Source organism: Plasmodium relictum (genome assembly GCF_900005765.1).
Source record: "Plasmodium relictum strain SGS1 genome assembly, chromosome: 12".
NCBI lineage: Eukaryota > Apicomplexa > Aconoidasida > Haemosporida > Plasmodiidae > Plasmodium > Plasmodium relictum.
The window spans coordinates 2,217,495-2,234,241 of record NC_041690.1 but is presented as its reverse complement, the minus strand read 5'-3'; the positions used below and the strand labels follow the sequence as shown (position 1 = coordinate 2,234,241).

The 16,747-nt window shown below is 18.0% G+C and overlaps 4 protein-coding genes across 4 annotated transcripts; all 4 read right to left on the bottom strand.

The window, feature by feature from the left end:
- Nucleotides 1–909: 909 nt before the first annotated feature.
- Nucleotides 910–2,594, bottom strand: PRELSG_1257500 (conserved Plasmodium protein, unknown function; the record flags this gene model as incomplete). The annotated part of the gene is made up of 3 exons (XM_028678390.1): nucleotides 910–1,827; nucleotides 1,974–2,116; nucleotides 2,516–2,594. 3 exons carry the CDS (start codon nucleotides 2,592–2,594, stop codon nucleotides 910–912), a joined length of 1,140 nt encoding a protein of 379 aa, XP_028534684.1.
- Nucleotides 2,595–4,372: 1,778 nt separating this feature from the next.
- Nucleotides 4,373–7,981, bottom strand: PRELSG_1257400 (conserved Plasmodium protein, unknown function; the record flags this gene model as incomplete). Its single annotated transcript, XM_028678388.1, has 1 exon — nucleotides 4,373–7,981. One exon carries the CDS (start codon nucleotides 7,979–7,981, stop codon nucleotides 4,373–4,375), a length of 3,609 nt encoding a protein of 1,202 aa, XP_028534683.1.
- A 1,662-nt stretch (nucleotides 7,982–9,643) lies between these two features.
- DBR1 (RNA lariat debranching enzyme, putative) lies at nucleotides 9,644–11,497 on the bottom strand (the record flags this gene model as incomplete). Its single annotated transcript, XM_028678387.1, has 1 exon — nucleotides 9,644–11,497. One exon carries the CDS (start codon nucleotides 11,495–11,497, stop codon nucleotides 9,644–9,646), a length of 1,854 nt encoding a protein of 617 aa, XP_028534682.1.
- Nucleotides 11,498–13,580: 2,083 nt separating this feature from the next.
- Nucleotides 13,581–14,703, bottom strand: RAB11b (ras-related protein Rab-11B, putative; the record flags this gene model as incomplete). Its single annotated transcript, XM_028678386.1, has 5 exons — nucleotides 13,581–13,862; nucleotides 13,945–14,166; nucleotides 14,254–14,312; nucleotides 14,435–14,500; nucleotides 14,643–14,703. The coding sequence occupies 5 exons, from the start codon at nucleotides 14,701–14,703 to the stop codon at nucleotides 13,581–13,583; spliced, it is 690 nt and encodes a 229-aa protein (XP_028534681.1).
- Between the last annotated feature and the right edge of the window lie 2,044 nt (nucleotides 14,704–16,747).

The following is a 16,747-nucleotide window of genomic DNA, read 5'->3' as shown; positions in this document are numbered from 1 at the left end:
TATTTATATTAAATAAATGGAGAGAAATAATATAATATATAAATTTTATTTTTTTATAATTTAAATCTATGCTAAATTCTAAAAATATAAAATGTTTTCATAATTTTTTATATGCTGATACAAAATATAATATATATATATATATGTTCAAAAAATATATTTTTGTTATTTATAAATAGTACATATATTTTTGTAATTTAACTCATTTTTCATCTTCAAAATTTTTAATAGGAAATTTTTAATTAAATATAAATTGAAATTCATATTGTATCTTTATATATATTAATTACATTAGTAAATTCTATATGTATTATAATGAGGAATTTAGTTTCTTTTTTTTTTTTTTATATTTTTAAATTAACTTTTTATTCCTAGTTACTAACAATTTACATAATAATTAGTTTTAAACGAAAAATCAATCTTTACTTAAATTTTTGATGATATTAATTATTAGAAATTTTTTATGAACTAAAAATGGTAATATTATTTTAAATAATATATAAAAAAAGAGTTATATAATCAATGCAATACATTAATATCGTAAAATGTAATTAAAATCTAAGTATTATTTAAACATGAATTAAAAATAAATAAGTAATCAATTACAAAAAAAAAAAAAAAAAAAATGAAAGAATGAATGAATAAAAAGTAAAATGACAAAAAGAGCAATCAAAGAAAAATCAAACACTCTAAATTAAATAGTAACATTGTAAAACATTAATCCTGTAGAAATACACAATATATTCTACTTTTTTAAGAAATAAAAATTAATGTATTCAGGCAATGAATTCTTAAGGTGTCTTCTTTATTATTTGAAAAAGTGATATAATAAAAAGAACTCACATATGGAAAATTTTTATATGAGTCTTATTAATTAAATTTTATAAGAAGAATTTAAAATAAAAAACGTTAATTCCCCACACCTATATTTAAATCAATTGTAACACCTTTACGATTTGAAGAGGATGTTTCTATGTTAATATCTATATCTCCTTTTTTTACTTTTGATATATTTTTTCTACACATTTCTTTTTTATGATCCTTATCAATTATACTACTGCAAGCAGATTTAGATATAGCACTATTGGCATTATTAGCATAATGACATTCATGCATGTATCCTCCATTCATTGTATTTCTCCTTATATTAGGATTAAATTGTTGTCCATATACAGGGTAGTTATATTCCATTCCATTAGTCATCGGATAGTTATTATAAGGTTGTTCGTTCATACCATTTCTCCTATACATTATTTTAGGTTCATTAGGAGGAACATTTCCACACATCAAAGAATTAGTTCCTGAAAAATTTGACTGATCGTAAAGACCATATGGAACATTGCCATCTTCGAACATCAAGTTGTTTCTTCCATGCATATTATGTTGCTGCATTGTTAAATTTGCAGGTTCTTTATTATATGTGTTCGCATAAAATCCATTTCCATTGCTTGTGTTGTGATGATTATATCCAAAACCATTCATAGGTGGATACTCATTATATCTAGGGTCACACATTTTTTCCTCTTTTTTATCTAAAATTTCTGTTTGGTTAATACTTTTAAATTTAGTAAGACTTTCAGAATTTAAAGAAGGAATGTGGTGATAAATTTCTATGTTATTTTTGTTATTCTTTAGTATATTATGAGTTTTAAGATGAGGAATTGTATCTGTATTACTTAACTTTATAAATTCAGTCTTCAATAAATCTTCTTTATTTTCCAAATTTTCACTATTTATTTTATCCTTTTTTCTTAATTCTTTATTTTCCAATAGGACTTGCAAATTATCTTTTTGATAAATATTTTTTTTAAGTAAATTATATTGAGTCTACATAAGGAAAAAAAAAAAAAGTTAAAATATATATGTATATTGAAATATTTAGATAAACTTCAATATAACAATTTTGCATAATTTTTTTTTTATTTATAACAAGAATATAAATATATCAAAAAAATATATCGTTTATTACTTACGTCTTTTATATAATTAAAATTATTTTTTATGTTTTTGTAAATTTGCTCTGCAAGAACCTCGTTTAATTCATAATTTTGGTAATTTTCTTTTCCTGCTATTTTATGATATGGCTCAGAAAAAAATATATTATTTCTATCAAGACCTTTATAAAAAGAGAAAAAAGGTATATACAAATATAATTTTTACAAAAAAAACAAATATACAACAATTTCATATACTTTTATCATACAAATATGTAAATATTTATAAAAGCCTCTAAATTTTTTTTTAATGTACAATAAAAAAAAAAAAAAAAGCACATAGAAAAACAAGTTAAAATATAAAAAAGAAAATTTCATAAAATGGTAAAATTAAATAGATGGACAGAACAACATATAAATTAAAAAAAAAATAATAAAATAAAATAAAAAAATTTAAGAAAAGTAAAGAGTACTTTTGTGTATTAAATAACTAAAATTAACGAAAATTGAATTATATAAATTAGAAATATTGTTATATTATGAACAGGTAATGTTTTTGTGTTTTTTTATATTTTTTTCACCTGAATCCTTAATGCTGAAATTATTTGTATGCTGATCTAAGAAGTGCACTAAAAAAGTAAAATAAATAAAAATATGCATTTGTATATAATTACATTACATAATTAAAAAAATGACAAGAAAAAAAAAAAAAATTAATTTTTACTTTTTATATATATAAGTGCTTTTAAAGATTAATATGTAATAAGAATATATACAAATAAAAAAATATTAGTAAGCTAATAATCCGATTCAAAAAAAAAAAAAAAAATAAATAAGCTATATATAAAACAACAAATTAATTAAACAAGAATCGTTATACATAACAAAAAATGGAAATTATAAAGATAGTTTTAACATTATAAATGCAGTTTAAATTGAAAAAAGGAAAGTTAGTTTCTCTTTTTTCAAAAACAGTAATTTATCATAAATTCGTAAGTGAACTATTGAAAATGATAAATTATATTTTTTTTTTTCCCATTAAAAAGAATATAAATGTAATATAAAAACAAAAATAATGTATAATAAATTAAAAAATTTAATAACTTAACTTTAATACAAAAGATGACAAAGAAAAAAAAAAAAACAACATACATGTAAAATAATTTGTATTTCAAATTATTATTCAATAAAAAATGTAGACACAAATATGCACCATTTTAATGCCATATGTATAAAAAAAAAATGTGCCTTTTTTTTTTCTTGAACTGATGCATATACACACACAAAAAAAAAAAAAATAAATAACTTAAATATATGAACATTAATACATTTTCTATGTAATTTAATGAATAGTTCTCTTAAAATTAAACTTTGCTGTAATTTTAAAAAAAAATTGATATTAAAGATACGAATAAGTGCATAGAAAAATAGTACAAATATAAACAGTTTAACTTAATTTTATTTTTGAACCCCTTATAAATAACATTTTATAATCAGTTTAAATAAGTTGGAAATGTAAGAAGAATTTGTGTTTGGACTTAAAAAATTAAAGCATTAAAACCATGCAATTTAATGTTAATTTATTTTTTGTTCTTCACAGCTGATATATATTTTAATTTTTTCTTTTTTTTATTCAAATTATGAAAAGTTTGAAGTATTATATATTATGTAATCATTAAGAAATTAAATTTAAAGAAATATTTTTTTATCTTTGATTGCCTTATGAAGAATTCTTTAATATATGCATCTAACATATTCTTGGAAAATGTCTTTAATAATTACCCTTATTCCATATATCATTTTTGAATATTAGAATATTTTTGTTAAATAATTACAAAAAAATACATTTGCTCATTAAATTTCACGATAATTAAAAAAGATAATAATAATAACAAATAATTTATTTTCTCTAAAGTATACGGAATTCATTTTAAAAATATATTAGTATATTTGAATATAAACTATAAATTTTCTTTGATTTAAAAAAATTACTACTGATAGATATATTACAGAAATATATTATATAAAATATACATTTTTTTTTAAAATTATAAAAAAATAATTAATTTTTTTATCTCTTCAAAAAAGGAATCACTATTTTATTTTTTAAATAAAAAAAATAGCAAATAAACCTAAGAATATATGGTGAATATTTTCAAATAAATAAAGGAAAATATCATATAGTACAATGGAAATAATAATAATAATAATAATTGAACAAATTTTTAATTATATTATTATATACAACGTTTTTATGGTCGTTAATTAAAAAAAGAATATATAAATATAAAATATTGTTAATTCTTAGAAAAATAAATAAAAATTGTTCATAAGTATACGTATGTGTATACATAATTTTTTTATAGTATTCCAACATTTTTTTTATAAGTTTATTTTTTAAATGCCAATGATATTTTAAAAGAAATAAAGCATGAAAATTAAATTACAGAATTGTACTTACGATTAGTTCTAGTGAAATTATATAAATAATAATTAAAAAAAAAATTATCGAAAAAATTTTGAGAAATCCATTTATTTGATTTAAACTTTAGAAGATAGGTGTCTTCCTCACACTTTGGTGAATCTACATTATAATGATTATTAGTTTTCATTTTTTTCGTAAAAATATGCTTTTTTAGTTTTTTCTGAAAAAATTCTGAATCATAATATATTGCACTAGATGGCCTAGGTATATTGAAAGATAAATTTTCTTTTGTTAATACTTTTTTTTTTTTTATATATGATGACTTATATTCTCTATTCATCTCATCATATTTAAATATTAAATTATTGGAATATGAAGTCCCTTCATGCAATGATAATTTTTTATATTTCATTTCTTTGTGAGAAGTGTATTTATTAGCCATAGAATTGTAAAAATTCTTTGTATCATTTAAATTTATTTCTTTACATGGATCAGGAGTAGGGCAAAAGCAAGTTTCATAAATATACATTTCCTTGCTTTTGTCCTTGTACATCTTATTATTATCTATATACCACAAAATTTCTTCTAATAATAGTGGATCTAAAAGCATGTTACATTCAAGATTAGCAAAATATTTCCAATTTTTCTTTAGAGAATCTAAAACATAATACCACTCATCATAATTAATTTTCTGATACAAATTTTTTATATAATTCCCAACATATAATTCATGTAATATTCTGTTTTGAAATCTATCTTCATTGGTAACATAATGATTATATACTTCCAAAGTAAATATTTCTTCTAGATTTACTTCTTTTATACTTGTACCAAAAATAGTAAAAGGATTATAATTTTGTTGTTTCCTTAATAGTTTTTTTAAATTCTTTTCCTTACTCCACTTTGGTTTTTCAATTAATTTTATTTTTTTTTCGTAATTATTAACAGTTCTGATTGGTAATTCTTTTGTATGCTTATCAAGAGACTTTATTTCCAAATTTTTTATCTCTTTATTAATTTCTCTTATTTCTCTTTGTAATTCATCTGAAGAACTGATCTCAACATCACTTTCTTTTTTATTATATAGCTCATTTATATATTTTAAGTAATTATTTTTTATTGTAGGAATCATAATTTCTACTATTATTTTATTTAAACTTATACAATTATAATCTCTAAATGTTGAATTTCTATCTTCCTTTTTTAATTTTTCGAATTTTGATTTTTTATAATCATCTAAAATTGGTTTTATATGGTTATGATAAAAAAAAGAATATTTCGTCAATTCTTCGTCAAATATTAAGCAAAAAAGAAAAGACTCGTTTTTTTCATGTTTCATAAATAAACACAAAAATATATCAAAATTTCTCTTTATGTCTTTTTCTTTTATATGAACTAGTTTTTTATGTTTATTAATATTTAATATTTCATTGTCTAATTCTAAAGACCTATAATTATTATCAGAATATAATTTTTTCTCTTTTATATCATGCATATTTTCTAGCATAATTAAATTTTTTTCTTTTTTTTTTTTATGGAATCTGTTAAATCTTTTAAAATATTTTTTATTTTTGAAATTTTTTTTACCATACTTTTTGTGGTCTAATATTTCATGTTTCATTTTGTAATTTTCTATATCCAAATTTAAATTTTTAAAAGGATTTTTCTTTATTTGAATATTATTATTAAAAGAATAATTTTCATTGGAATATATTTTATCTGTTTCAATTTTCATTACTTCATTATTTTTAATGTTTTTTTTTTCAATTTTATTAGTCTTCATAAATGAGTAATTATTTACTCTATTTTCTGATATATATTTATTTTTATTACATAAAGTTATACTATTAAAAGTGCGAGAACTCTTTTCTTTATTTGATTCTTTCTTATCAACTATAATATCATCAAAATATTTTACATTTTCGTATACACATATGAAAGGATTTTTTATATTCAAAATAGACGAAATATTATTTTTTGAGGTATATAATTGTTTGTAACTATATTTTTTATTATTATTCTCTAAATCATTTTTAATTAGAAAATTATTATCATAATTACATAATATATCATTTTTTTTTAAAATATTCCTTTCATTATATATACTGGTTTTAACATTATTTAATAATTTCTTTTTTCTTTTATTCATTTCCTTGTCACTAAGGAAACTTGTTAAGCAGTTCTCTTTATGATAATTATAAGAACTTTTACAATTTTCCATGCTTACACTTTTTTTTGTTTCTTTTTTTAATTTAATTTTCATATTTGTTATATTTATATCATTTGTACATTTTAGTATTTCCATTTTACAACTAGTATCTAAATATTCATTTTTTATTATGTCTTTAGAATAATTATCTTTTTGATTTTTTTGTATTTTTTCGTTATCGTCTTTTTGTAAAGGATATAAAATATTCAAATTAGGAATAGTTCTTACTTTTGTACTATAATTTTTATAACCTTGTTCCATGTATTTTTTATTAAATAAATTAAATTTTGATTTATTTTCAAGATTAATTAAATTGCTTTTTAAGGGAGCATGGAAAATAGTTTCATTAGATTTGACGAGGAAAGTAGGATTAGTTGAAAAATTATTAAAAGAATCAATATAATCAAAACTATTTATTATTGTTTTATTTGAACATATATTCTTTTCTGCATTTTCTAATATAGTTTCATTTGATTTGAGTTTGTCTATACTATATCTACTTATTGTGTTTTTATTTGTAATTCTTATTTTATTGCTGCTTAATTTCAAAGGAATAATATTGTTGTGAGATTTGCTATAATTTCTATTATTATTACAACTAAAATTTATATAATTGTCACAAACTCTATTATTTTTATTATCATTATTGTTATCTTGAAAATTGTCACCATTAGATATATGAACAACTTTTTTATCTTTTTTCTTGTTGTATAAAATTTCGTTATTTCTTTTGTTATGATTATAATTTACATTATTCTTAATATTTTTTTCATTTTGTAAATATCTTGTACTCTTTTTTTTAATCTGTATTTCATTTAAATAATTTCTGATATTATTTGTAGTTTTTTGTTTATATGAGTTCTCATATTTATCATATTTTCTTTTTGTATTCTTTTTTGGTTCAGTATATTTTAATATTTTACTTAAACCTTTTTTTTTATTTTCTAATCCTATTTCTTTTTTTTTTATTTTATTCCCACAATTAGTGAAGGTACATCTCTTTTCCTTCCACTGATTTACTCTTTCATAATACTTTTTATAATTAAATACTCTATCCTTTTTAAAAATTTTATAATTATGTTTTTCTTTGGCGTTTTCTATATTTTCTTCTTTCATTATCTTGTTAATGGAATATTTATTATTTATATTATTTTCATTTAGTATATCTTCCTTAAGTACAAAGTTTTTTGAACTTCTGGTTAATCCATTTTTTATATGTGTCTCGTTTTTCACATTATTTTTAATTTTTGTATATTCTAAATTTTCTTTAAATTCGTTTTTACATCTTCTATATCTTTGTAAATTATGTTTCCCTTTTGATGTAATGAGATGCTTGCTTATATTTTTCTGAATATTTATACCTACTTTACAATTTAAGCTAATGTTATTCCTTTTTTCATCATTTCTCTTCATATTTAACAAAAAAAGAAAAAGAAATGAGAAATACAATGGGCATCTATCTAGAAGAAGAAACTAAGATTTCTTTATTTTTTTATAAAATATTCATCACTAAAAAATTTTTTGATATTATTTTAAATAATATTGCCAATTTGAATTACTACATATATGTCAAAAATACCTTCTAAATAAAAAATAGAATATTTCTAAATGTGGTTATTATATATAAAAATTTTATTTTTTTTTCTTTTAATATGGCACAAAATTATATATATCAATATGAAAATTGTTTTAGATATAAAGACAAATATAAAAAATAAAAAAATAAAAAATATTGTAGAATTTATTTTAAAAGAAAGCACCTATATTCTTTATATTTTGCTTTTTTATATTGTTTATGGTATAAGTAATTAATAAATACATGTATTTACAGAATTACAATGTGTATGCACATAAGTTATTTTTAATTTTTTTTAATCATTTTATTTTTTTTTTTCATGGTGATACATGTGAATGAAATATTTCTGCATATTTTTTCGCAGTTGTATGCTAAAAAAAAAAAAAAAAAAAAGATGTAAATACACATTCAAAAAGAAAAAGAGAAAAAAAAAGGGTAAATATTTAAAAGATTTGCAAATTGTTAATATATTTAGTGGTATTCATACAACTAGTAAATATCTTTTTAGCCTATATACATAGGAGATTAAATTTATAGTACTTATTTTTATAGATTAAAAAAAAATTATATATTTCTACTTATTATTTTATCTCATTTTATTCAGTTTAATATTAAAGCAAAATTATTGTCTTTGCTAATGATATTTTTTTTATTGTTTATTTTATTATCTATAAAATTTTATATAAATTTTGAATAAAATAAAAGGAAGATAAATATTAAAAGGAGTTATTTATAAAAATAAATTTAAAAATGTATAATCTTCAAGATAAGTTGCTTAAATTTTATAAAAAATTTCATGGTACATAAATATATTAGCAATCGCTTTACTATAAATTAATGAAATTATTAATGTTTTATTTTATATAAAAAAAAAAAAAATGAGTAACAATAAAAACTTATTAAAATTATATAAATACATATATATATATATATATCAAATAATATATTTAAATAATTTTGGTATTTTAATTATTTAATAATAGACTTATTTTTATCCCAATATAAAAAAAAAGAAATTGGAACAAAAATAAATATTAAAAATGAAAAAGGAAAATTAAGAATAAATAGATAATTTTATTTCATTTTATTTTATTTTTTATTTATCATTAAAATATTTTAATAACAAATTATTATACTATAAAATAAAAAATAAAAAAATTTAAAGAAAAACATTAATAAATATGTCCTATAAATATACCTATATATCCATATATATATATAGTAAATAATGAAAGTAAAATATATAAACATTTATTTATTCAATTTTCTTTGCATATATATATTAAAGTAAAATTTTAATTTTTAGTTCATAAAAAAAAATAAAAAATTTAATAAAAGATACATATATAAAATATGATTTTTATTGACAAAAAAAAATCATAACGTACTATTATAAGAAATATATATATGTATACTAAAGATATTATAAAAAAAAAAGAAACAATTTATATGATAAAAAAAAGGCAAAGAAAGTAACATTTGCTTATAATTTTCAATCTCTAAGTTTGGTTATTCAAACTTAACCTAACCTCATTTTGTTCATTTAAATCTTCATCCTTTTTTGTTGATTCTAGTAATTTTATTTCTTCGTTAAAAAAATTTATTTCGCATTCATTATAAATATTTAATTCTTCCAATTCAAATCGCTTTAAAAAGAGTTGTCGTTGTTCATATAAATTTTTATAATTTGGTTTATTATAACCGTGAACTAAAAAATAATCCTTATCGTCAACTGTTATCTTATCTAAATTCTTTAACTTATTTTCAACAAATTGAAAATCTTCTTTTGTTGGATACTTCAAGTCTTCTAAATTATAATCTTTAACACTACTAATTGAAATGAAGTGATGATTTGCTTTTAAAATAGCAAGCCATTCTAAGTCATAACATATATAACATTTATCTTCTACTGAATCCTCATTCTTATAATCTAATTTAAAATCTTCATTTTTCATTTTGCTTTCTTTTTTATTATTAAAATTAATATTTTCGCAATTTTTTATATCATCTACTTCCTTCTCTTCATTTTCTTCTTTTTCCTTTTTTATTTCATTTTCTTGTTTTTGTTCTTGCTCCTGTTCTTGTTCTTTTTTTGTTGCTTCCCGTTCCTTATAATTATCTTCATCTTTATTTATTTCTTCTTCTATTATTACTTCATCTTCTTTTATTATTTCCTTTTTATTTTTCTCCTTTATTTCTATTTCTTCTATTTGCTGTTTATTTTCTTCTTTTATTTCACTTTCTTTACTTTTAATTAATTTTTCTTTTTCATAATTTTTATTTTCATTTGAAAAGGACTCCTTTTCTTGACAATTTTCATTATCTTCTTTTAATTTTATTTCATAATTATTATTAGTATTATCAGTAGAACTATTCTCATTATTGAAATCAGCATTTTCATTCTTCTCTAACAGTATATCTTCTTTTTGCGAATTTTTTATATTTTCTGAATTTTTACCATCTTGATTGTAAGTATTGTTATTTTTGACATTTTGATTATCAGTATTAAGATTAGACAAATGATTAAAATTAAGATATACAATATCATTTTTTTTTTCAATATTTAAAATTTGTAAAAAATGTTTATGTGGTTGTGCTTTATCTAATGAAAGAAATCTTGTATAGTTAGTTTGGTCATTATGTAAATAAATGGCAGAATATTTAACATGTAAATGAGAAGCGAACCAAAATTGAGGCTTTAATTTATTTAATAAAATCTCCGTATGTGGATTACCCAATGTATTATTATAAATATCAGATTGAAAATGATATTTTCTTCTTAACAAATCATTTATATCTCCATGCTTTTCAATATTGTTTGGCCAATCATGTGTAATCACAATATCCATTTTTTCTTTTATTAATTTTAATTTTTCTATTTCATATTTACGAATGTGATAAGCACTCACCTTAGTTAGCTCGTTATAAGGATACCATTCACAATATTTTTTATAATAATTATATTTTTTATATATTCCACTAAGGTTACCTATTCTTAAATTATTTATATTGTGAACATTAGAATATCCTAAAAAATAAATATTAGGTGCTACCCATCCACCATAATATAATTGTTTTAATACATTCATAGCTTCATGATTTCCACCAACAAATATTGTTAACACTTTTGCTTTTTTTTTTCCTGTATAATAATCTTTAAAATCATTTTCTTCTTTTTTATATTTGTTTGGGACATTTAAGCATTCATTATCTACACTATTTCTTACACACTCAAAATCCCCACAACAAATTAATAAATCCACTTTAAAATTATTTTCTTCTTCTATTTTGTTTAAAGTTGAATAAATTAAATTCAATTCTCCGTGTGTGCAACCTACAATAGCTATAATCATTTTTTTTTAAATAATTTTATATGTAAATTTATTATTCTTTTTTTAAACTTATATATATATGTATATGTATATATCTATCTATCTATCTATGTATCAATACATAAATATATATAGATACATACATATACATATATATTTATTTATTTTTAAGTAAGAAGGAAACAATATGATTAATTTATTTCTTAAAATGGTTAATATAATATTAATTATAATATAATATTATAAAAAAAATAGGATCATAATACATACACTTGCATATAATTATTTAATGGTAATAAACAAAAATATAAAAAAAAAAAATATATATATATATATATACATATATGCTTTATAAATTTGTACTGAATAAAAAGCAAAAGATATTAATAGAACTTTGAATGAAGTTTTTGCCTTTTTATTTAAATATAATTTAATTTTCATAATAAATTTAAATATCGTATTTTATTTTTTTTTTTAATCTAAATTGTAATAAATCATTAACCATAAAAAAAAAACATATTTATATGTTTAAGCAAATAAAGCAAGGATAAAACTAAAAAAAAAAAAGGACTGTAATAAATTTTAAAAATAAATGAAAATTACAACAAAAAAGTTATATTTTTCTTCAAGAAAATATGTATATTAAAAAAACTTAAAAATTTTTTTTAAATTAAAATAATAAAATTGAAAAAAGATAAGGAAAAAAATTAAAATACTAGTTTATAAATACATTTACTATTTTGAATTTTACATGACAAAAAATAAAAATTGTTAAAAACTTAATTTTAAATAGAATGTTGTTTTATAATTTCAATAAAAAAATATATATATATAACCGAAAGTGTTTAAAAATTTCTTGTAAAGTATAAAAATATTAAAAAGAAAAAATATATATATGAATTATTATAACATTATGATGTTCAAATATTTTAATTATACGAATACTTTTTTATTATATAAATAAAAAAAATATATATATATATATATATAAATGTAGTAAATAAATAGTAAAATGTTAACGAATTATAATGTTTATTTAAAAATATCTAGTTATGAAATATAAAAAACAAGGTAAATAATTTTATGCTTAAATACAAACGTAGAACTTTAAAACTATTTTAATATATATTATTTTTTTTTTAATTATTATATTTAATCTTTTATATTTACCATAATAATATTAATTTATTTTTTTTTCCCCACATTTTTTTTTTATTAATTGCTCTATTACTCTACATAAATAAGAAAGTTTATTAATAAATAAGCAAATGAAAAATCTAAAATCTATTTAATATTTCTTGTATGTTCAATTTCAATAAGAATGTAAAGTAAACGTTTTTACTTCTTGAAAATTACGTTATTTCTCATTTCGGTGGTATTCTTAAGCTAATAAATGTTAATTTAATTTTATATTTTAATAAGTAAAAATTTTAAATAGAAACCTACTGATAATTTATTAGAAAATTGAATTTTTATATATTTTGAAAAAAAAATTAATTTTTAAGAATACGAGTTAATATAAACAAAAATAATTCATTATATTTAAATATTCATTTTAATTTCAGAAATAGCTAAAAATTTATTTAAATATAAAAAAGCGGTAAAAATAAGTTAAAAAAAGAAAAAAAAAAGGAAATGGAAAAGGGAGAAAGAATGAAAGTTTATATAAATGAATATCTAAATGAACTTCAGAACAGTACTTGAAAAAATTTGGAAATAAATAAATATATTAATGTAACTTTATGACAAAAAAAAAAAAAAAAAAGTAAAAATAGGAATATAGAGAATATAGAACAAATAAATAAAGAAATAAATGAAATATATTTCTCAATAAAAAGTGAAAATAAAAGTAGATGCATAACAACGAGGTTAGACAAATATATAGAAATATAAAAAAAATTTATTATAAAAAATCAAAAAATTAATATATTATTATGTTACTTTTCAAACAATTCATTTGATAAACATTATATAAATATATAAATTAATGAAATTTCTATATTAGTAATTTTTCCTATTTTATTTTGTTTTTTATTTCCTTCTTTTTTCTCTTTTTTTCAATTTTTACTTAGGAGGTATCTATTTATACGCAATATCATTTAATTTAACAGCATCTCATTTTATTTTTATTATCATCTTCACTTTCATTTTCATTTATATCATTTAACTTTATAACACTTTGAGCCTTAGTCAATTGTATTGCATTTTCACATGTAGCATTGCTTCTATTACTAAAACTTCCGTTATTACTTTTTAATCTATTATTATATATTTCTTGTAATAAACTTTCAAATATATGCTTTACATTTAATTTGGATACAGCTGATGCCTCAGCAAAAAATAGATTGTTTTCTCTTGCAAAACTAGCTCCTTGCTCATATGTAACCTAAATTGAAAATTTTTTAATTCTTATTATTTATAAAAAAATATAAATAGTATTTAAAATAAGAACATATATATATGCTTACTTTTCTTTTACTTTCATCCTGTTCAGTAAGATCTACTTTATTACCAACTAGCATAATTACAATATCTTTTTCAGCATTTTGTCTAATTTCTTCTAACCATTTAGAAATGCTTAAAAACGTCTTTTTTTTTGTTATATCATATACTAATATAGCTCCAGCACTTCTTCTATAATGAGCACTTGTTATACTTCTATATCTTTCTTGCCCAGCAGTATCCCATATCTATATGCAAAAAGGAAAAAAAATATGAGTATAAAAATATACAAAAAAAAAATTTATTAATATTGTAACTTCATAAACAAAAATTACCTGGGCTTTTACTGTTCCTCCTACCGCTAATGGGATAGTTCTAGTAGCAAATTCAACACCTAAAAAAAAAAAATATAAATAGAAAGATAGCTAAATAATTAATTTATAAAGATATATATTTGCTTATATAATATATTTTTTTTTTTTGTTGAATATATTAATTTATAATTGTTAGTTTTACCAATTGTTGCTTTTGCAACACTAGGAAGAGAACCTCTTATATATCTTGACAATAAGTGTGTTTTACCTTCACAATTAAAAAATGATAAACATAAACATAATAATAAAGAATAAAAAATAAAAAAATTAATAAATTTCAAAATATAATAAGAAAAAGGATATATATATATTTCATATTTATAATATATGAATAGATTTATTTATTTTACCCACAGTTGCATCTCCAACTAAAATTATTTTATAAAGATGATCATATTCTTCATTTGACATTTTTCTATTAAAAAAAAAATAATAAAAAATAAAACAAGTTCATAATTGAAACTACATAAAAAAAAATGAATGCATTGAATTTATACAATAAGAATAAAATAATGAAATTACTTAAAATACAATTTAGAATGTCAAATATATTAAAAAAAAGCTAATGTGATATAAAGTTTTTGTTAAAAATTTGTCTTATTAATACATAAAAAGAATATTGTTATAAATATTTTTGCTTTTAATTTTTTTTTACTATCTTTTGAGAAAACAAAAAAATTAATAGATTATATGAAATTAAAAACAAAAGATATTATAAATGTATTATCTTTTTAGTTTCTATTTTCTAATTCTACAATAATATTTTAAAGTTTTCTGTTAAATTATTTATCTTTTTGTTTGTTTTTTTTATTTGTTTATTTTTACATTTATTTATAATAAATTTTTTTTTTATATTTTATTTTCCTTTATATATACATATATTTCGACCTTTTGATAAAACAAATCAATAAGAATTTTCATGTATAAAAAAGGTGTGTATGAAACAATATTTAAATAAATGCAAATAATGTTATAAAAAAATAATTAATAAGAAATATATTAATAATTAATAGAATTTTTAAACTATCTTCCGAACTGTTTCATTTTGTAATTTATAAACTTTTGAATTATCTTCTAATTATTTTAATTAACTAAAAAATGTATTCATGAAATTTATTATAAAAAATATATTTAATATCAAAAGCAATAATAAAATTATTACTTTTAAAAAATAATAGATATTTTCATTTAGAAAAGGAAAAAAAAGTTAAATATAAATTGTGAAGAGCAAATTATTAAAAATTTTAATATATAAGAAAAAAATAAAAATGTAAATGTAAATTAAAACAATACAAAAAATTTAAAGAAAAAGTAAAAAAAGGTAAAACCTAAAAAATCATGGTATATGTAATTTTCATATTTTTCGTTATTTTTTCTTAAATTTTATTATCAATTTTTTTTTATATTCTTATTAATTTTTTTGTTGAATTCTTTTTTTTATTTTTTCTTATGTATTTTTAATTTTTTTCTTTATTAAATAATATACATTTTTATATTTCTTTTGTATTTTTTTTTTAATTAGTTTTATTATACACAATTATAAAAAAAATATATTACACGTACAGATACAATAATTTACTTATTCCTTAATAAGTGCATATTTTATATATACATTTTTTCTCTTTTTTTTCGTTTGAAACATAAATAACTAAATTTTAAGAGATAAATATAAAAATAAAAGTGTAATTATATAAAAGAAATAAAAAGAGAAAAAAATACATATATTTTTATAATTTCTTTATATAAATTTTGTCATAATAAAAAGTAAAACATATACTTTTTAGCAATACATTTTGGAATTTTTGTACAACATTAAAAAATAAGTCTTTTTAAAAAGAATTTTGTTTGGATTTTTTAGTTTAAACATAAAATATCTTTTAGAAAATGCATAAAATAAAAATTTACACCAACAAATTTATATATCATTAAAACTGTTATTACTATCTTTCTTATATACATTTATTTTTATTATTATTTTTTTTTTTTTCAACGTATGCGAATCTCTTTACTAAGTTTAGAAATTATTTACTACAAAAATTATTTATTAATGGTAAATAATAATAAGAGAAAAATGAATTTAGATGCTCTTAAGTATTTAACACATTTGTAAAAAACATATATGCAGTGGAATGATTTATATATTTTTTACTATATATATTAAAGTTAATATAAATATACAAAATTTATTACTCTTTTATTAACATTTTTTTTGTTTAAATTTATTAATAGAATTAAATTCTTTCCTTCATTTGCAAATTTTAATATAGCGCTAAATGCTTTTTTAATTTTTCAAAGCATACTAGTAATTTAAAGGATAACTTTAAAATAATACATTAATGTAGTAAAATAAAATATGTAATGGTTTTAGATCATTAAAAAATATATTTTAATTATTCTTCTAATATAATTTTATTATCTAATTCATTTTTATATATATTAATGCTTTGGAGATGTT